Source organism: Opisthocomus hoazin, chromosome Z (genome assembly GCF_030867145.1).
Source record: "Opisthocomus hoazin isolate bOpiHoa1 chromosome Z, bOpiHoa1.hap1, whole genome shotgun sequence".
Lineage (NCBI taxonomy): Eukaryota > Metazoa > Chordata > Aves > Opisthocomiformes > Opisthocomidae > Opisthocomus > Opisthocomus hoazin.
In genome coordinates, this window is record NC_134454.1 from 84427703 (window position 1) to 84433702 (window position 6000).

Genomic DNA, 6000 nt, shown 5'->3' on the forward strand with positions numbered 1-6000 from the left:
CAGATTGTCTCCACTATTTTTATTGTTGAAATTTGCTGTTGCTGTAGTGTGGAGAATGAAATGTTTAACTGCACGTATGTGTGCTGTCTTACCAGAAGCCACAGTAGGACAACAAAATGTTTCTCATGTTGAATAAAACTGTGTTCACAAAAGCATTTCTTCTTTGAATTTACAATGTTTTTTCCTTAAAGCCATCTGACATGTTTAGTTCGTGTATATCAGGTATTTAAGATATTACACTGATTGTCTGAAGTATTAGACTCATAACAAGAAAAGATATTAAGAGGGAATATGAAACTGATCTGAAAAGCCTGTCATTATCCCAGTTTTTTTATTGATTCTTTCTTCGAAAGGCTGATCAAATTCTGCTAGAAACTGAGGAGAACGATTTTTATGGCTATCCATTTTGCTAAAGGTCTTTCAGCTAATTTGTTTTCTGCAAACTTAATTTTTATTTTGAATGATTGCACTGTAGTGCAGGGTAAGAAGCAAAAATGTCATTTCTATCTGCATATATATTTAATAAAGGTGATCTCTTACATGATCTGGAAAAAGAGTGTAATTATTTGAAAATGCTGCAAAATTTTGTCATTCGTTATGGATTACTTTGGTCATAGGATGAATGTTGGTAATTTTGTAAGACAAAATTGAAAAATGATTAGCATCTACCCTGGGATTCAAAGGAAAAAAAAAAAGCCATTACGAAGATTCAAGATTAAAATTTTAAGTGTCTCCAACACGTTGTTAGCCCTTTTTACTAGTCTTTTTACTTCATTGGGTTTAGGTGACTGTCAGACTCTCCCAAGTAACTGTTACTGCATTTGTGAAGCTGTATTAATAAGTCAGAGATTACAGGTTTTATTTGGGTGACCTTTTCTTTTTCCATTCAGACTTGTTCTTGCTTGACCTTTCTTCAGCACTTACAACTGCTTTTAAAATCACAGGACAGATTTGTTCAAACTATTTAAAAATACCAAGAATTTGAACCCCAGGCTTCTAGCTCTCCGGGATGGTGTTCTAAGCAAAGGCAGATCCATACAGCAGCAGGCAACAATTGCATCTTTGATTTGTTTTTTGGGAGTTAAAAAACATGCCCACAGTGCATGTGTATTGCACTTCAGATACCAAATAAGCAGATATGACAGCCACTAATGCAGACCTGATCCAGTTGTCTCATTTGGGAGTTTTTACCTCTTCAGCTCGCTGATGCTGGGTTCCAGCGTGGAGACTTTGGGGCTGTTTTTCCTGAGGCCTGAACCCTCATGCACTGCTGCAGTTGCTACCTATGTGTGTTTCGCTTTCCTTTCTTCTTCTGGTATCAAGGTGCCTAAAATGAAAATAATCATGTGTTGCTTTGTAAATGCTTAAGGCATCTCTTGGCTCCATGTGATGTAGGATTCTTTTTCTAATTTTGGAGTTCCCATTGTGGTCTTCATGTTCTGTAAACAATTATACTTGCACGCTTTCCCCTGCAAGAATACCAGATGCTTACAACTGTGAGGGAGAATACAAAAAGAATAGTCACAAATTAAGCAGCAGTTGGCAAATCTTAAGAATCTGATGTCTAGTTATGTATTTAAAAAAAAAATTACCCCCCAAAATCCATCAAAATTAAATGTAATTAATGTCTATTCTCTTTATATTAGAAGTGAGGTAGGCCACTTTTTAATGACATTTAGTACTTCATTAGTCAAAATCATGATCTTTTCTTTTTGTCTGAGGCGGTCTTAAGAATTTGCTGCTGGAGTCTTCACAGAGCCTGTAAGTCACTGAACAAATGAACAATTAATACATCATTGAATTTGCTGTAAAGGGATCATCTTACACAAAGACCAGTTTGAAGCTATCAGTTTGTTTGTGTATAAAGCTGCATTGAATTGCTAGTGGCCTTACTCTTAATAGTAATATAGGTTGTCTAAAAAAAACAAAAAACAACCAACCAAACAAAAAGAACCTTACTAAACAGGTATTGTGACACATACTCAAACAGCAGGTTTTGGCCTAACACCACACATTTTTTTTCATTTCAAATGCCCTTCAGCATGTTTTTTTTTTGTTTGTTTATTGATAGATATTTATTCTCTTACTGTCTCCAAAATAGGTCAACAAGGAATCTGTGCTGTCTACTGCAGCAGTTAAGGGCTTTTTATTAGGGCTGGTTCTTATAGTAACTGTTGTGTATTAGCATTCTATATGTCACTCTGTAGTAAGTAAAGCTCTTGGATAAAGCAATCTAGATATTTTGGAATCAGCTTCGTATTGTTCTTCTGTAACAGTATTGTAAATTGAGTTCAGTTCAAAGCTGTGTTATGAAGCTTTAGTTTAGTATCTAATGTATCTCTAATCTATTATCAGCTATTTTACAGACTTTATTATGTAGTACTTGTCTCGTTAATGGTTGTCAAAAAAACTTGCCTCAAAAGTAAGTAAATCTAACATTTAGAATAACTGTGTTGTACAATAGTGCTCAAAAGGAGAAGTAGTGCATACTAATTTTAGTTGATACTAATGAAGAGTGGATAGCTATTTCTCCCTGGAGAGTCATTTTCATTTTAGCAGCATTATTTATTTTTGTGGAGGAAGGAAACAATCTCCAGTTGAAGTGACTAATTTCACATTATATTTCCCTACTAAATTTACAAGTCAAGTCAGTTGCATTCTGGGCTAATGTTAAGCAGTGATTAAAAAAGTGAAGGCTTGGGAGGTGAGGGATCTACCACCCGAAAAGTAGCTCTGCAATTTGGGGTTGTACTAATGGTTAATCACAGAATCACGGAGTGGTAGGGGTTGGAAGGGACCTCTGTGGGTCACCCAGTCCAACCCTCCTGCCGAACCAGAGTCACCCACAGCAGGCTGCACAGGACCTTGTCCAAGCGGGTCTTGAATATCTCCAGAGAAGCAGACTCCACAACCTCCCTGGGCAGCCTGTGCCAGGGCTCGGTCACCCTCAGAGAGAAGTTCTTCCTCATGTTCAGATGGAAATTCCTCTGCTTCAGTTTGTGCCCACTGCCCCTTGTCCTGTCACTGGGCATCACTGAAAGAGCTTGGCCCCATCCTCCTGACACCCGCCCTTCAGATATTTATAAGTATATATTAGGTTCCCTTGCAGCCTTCTCTTCTCCAGGCTGAACAAGCCCAGCTCCCTCAGCCTCTCCTCGTAGGAGAGATGTTCCAGTCCCCTCACCATCCTCGTAGCCCTCCGCTGGACTCTCTCCAGTAGCTCTTCATCTTTCTTGAACTGGGGAGCCCAGAACTGGACAGAGTACTCCAGATGAGGACTCACCAGGGCAGTGTAGAGGGGAAGGAGAACCTCCCTTGACCTGCTGGCCACAGTCGTCCTAATGCACCCCAGGATCCCATTGGCCTTCTTGGCACCCAGGGCACACTGCTGGCTCATGGTCAACCTGTCACCCACCAGGACACCCAGGTCCCTCTCTGCAGAGCTGCTCTCCAGCAGGTCTGCCCCAAGCCTGTACTGATGCATGGGGTTGTTCCTCCCCAGGTGCAGGACCCTGCACTTGACTTTGTTGAACCTCATCAGGTTTCTCTCTGCCAAACTTTCCAGCCTATCCAGGTCACGGTGAATGGCAGCACAGCCTTCTGGTGTGTCTACCACACCTCCCATTTTGGTGTCATCAGCAAACTTGCTGAGGGTACATTCTAACTCTTCATCCAGGTCGTTGATGAAGAAGTTAAACAAGACTGGGCCCAGTACTGACCCCTGGGGGACACCACTTGTTACCAGCGTCCAAGTAGACTCAGCGCTGCTGATGACAACCCTCTGAGTTCTGCCATTCAGCCAGTTCTCAATCCATCTCACCGACCACTCATCCAGCCCATACTTCCTGAATAGCTGGTTAGCTGGTCTTTGTTTAGGAGCAAGTACAGTTCAAGCTGTAAATATTATGTAGCTTTAGGGTATTCCCAAGCTGTGGTCGCAGTGCTGATGCGTCCCGGAAGGCAACTGTAGTGCCTTTCCCTCAGAACAGGACTTCTGTTTTCCTCCGATCAGATGCAAAACTAAAACAGGGAGAAATTTACCAGCATGATTGTGCAGATTACATCAAATCATTTGTGAAGGGGCAAAAAGAGTTGGTTTCCAAGCTATTTGTTTCCTGAAGAATTGTGCGAATGGCCTGCCTTTAGGCATTTTAACATGTTTTTAAACCCAGCGTTCCATTTACACGTAATTTCTGTTCTCTGAGACTAAACCAGATTGAATAAATGCTGTGCTACGTGTTTTTTTTGTTTTCTTTTAGTATTGGAGAAAATAAGCCTTTTGCCTACCTGTGGTGGAAACAAGCAAATGCTCAAAAAAAGGACTCTCAAGCCCTTCTGGACTTCACCAAACAGTTTTGGAAGGCAAAAGCTGCAGGTTTGATACCATAAAGAATTGAGAGCTCAGGAGGTAGAGAGTCTCCATTCTTTGAAGGTTTGAAAACAACCTTTTTTTTTTTTTTTTTTTTAAGAAAAATGATTGTTCATACCGTCCTTCAGGCTCAGATACTGTGGCATTTCTTTCTAGTGAAAGTACTTGAGCCTCAAAGGTTGGAGTAAGCAACTTCCTCCCAAGCCAAAAATGACTGGAAGAGGCTCGATTTGGTGGTAAATTCTTGTATCTATGAATATATTTTCTTATTTAAAAACAGAAATCATTGCTGTACTGAACATGGATATGTACAGAGTTACAACAGTGAGGCTACAGTTCCTCCATGCAGAAGAAACACACAACTGTGGCAATCTCTTCTCTTCCCTTCCCACCAACTTTGTTCCTTAAGTGAGTTTTAAATGCAATTCATATGATCCTTTATTTCCCACCTTGATCGTTTAGAAAGGACAATCATTTCCTCCCTGCTTACAAAAATGTTTTAAAGTGCTGATAAGTTAGCCAACTGTAGGCAGCCAATTAAATCATCACTAACAGTCTCAGCAGCCGGAATGCACAGTGAGCGGTTCAGTATTTCACACTTTAACTTTGAATGTTTTCTGTACAGTGATTATAGATTCTTGACTCTAATAAACTCGTTGTTGCTGGAGTCTTGAGGTGTTCTGTTTTGTCTTTTTAATCTTACCTGCTGAGACATGGTGTTCTAGAGGATTATGTTCATAACTCATGGCTTTATGCAAGGATTTCCACTCCTCGGCTCGCCTGATGCAGGAATAAGGCTGCTTATAAAATGGCTTTTGTGCCACATGTGGAGCTCATAGTGAATCTGATTTGAATGATCAACAATGTAATTAGCTCTTCATAAATGTGTGGATCTCTTCAAAGGGTGTTGCTCTTTATTTTTTTGGGAATAATGAAAGCCAGGAAGAAATCCCAATTATAAAGGTAGGAAGGACTGATTTGAATTTGAATCTGAATCTGACTGGTACTTGTGAGTCAGTCTTGCTTTATGCTTCATTTGCTAGTGGACACCAGAAGAGCTTTGATGGAGGAAGATCCACTAGGGCTGTGATGGGCACTTGGTTATTTCAGCGTATTACCCGAATAGGCTAGTCAAGCACAACATTGGTTCAGCTGCTATTTTCCCCTTGTGTGTGTGACTTAGAGGACTTGTGTTGCCCTGGTTAGTTGGTCATTGTGTTAGCTGTCAAAACACAGTGCCACAGAGGATCCACAATAGTATTTCATATGTTTAGTTGGCTCTTCTTTGGAGAAGTAGCAATTACCATTTTCTTCTGCGTTTTTTTTGGTCTTGCTTCTTCTGACAGAAATACATATTTCTCTACTGCCTCCATTTCCCATGAACTCATTCTACATACAGTACTTTGTGGTATCTTCCAAGGATATTCTTGAGAGCATGGAATTTTCAGACATTCAAAGAAAATTCTACCAGAAAATTTGTCTTTTTAAATTTGTTTTGAAGGGGCATCCTATGTCCCAACACACCGTGTTGATTTGTATCATGTAGCCACACTTCATTTGGTTGAGTTCTTGACACCTGATCCCCAGCTCTTTCCACTGTATGTATTCTAGGATTTTTCCACCAGTTTTTT

The 6000-nt window shown here is 40.2% G+C and overlaps 1 protein-coding gene across 2 annotated transcripts in view; it reads left to right on the forward strand.

Annotated features, from left to right (window-relative positions):
- Positions 1–5162, forward strand: part of PIK3C3 (phosphatidylinositol 3-kinase catalytic subunit type 3) — an 84313-nt gene extending 79151 nt beyond the window's left edge. The window contains exon 26 of one of the 2 annotated variants that reach the window (XM_075411318.1): positions 4260–5162. In XM_075411318.1, the coding sequence (XP_075267433.1) occupies positions 4260–4274 (15 nt within the window). In that variant the 3' untranslated portion in view covers positions 4275–5162. The remainder of the gene's footprint in view (positions 1–4259) is intronic. The other variant, XM_075411320.1, reaches the window with a different exon arrangement.
- Positions 5163–6000: the final 838 nt, after the last annotated feature.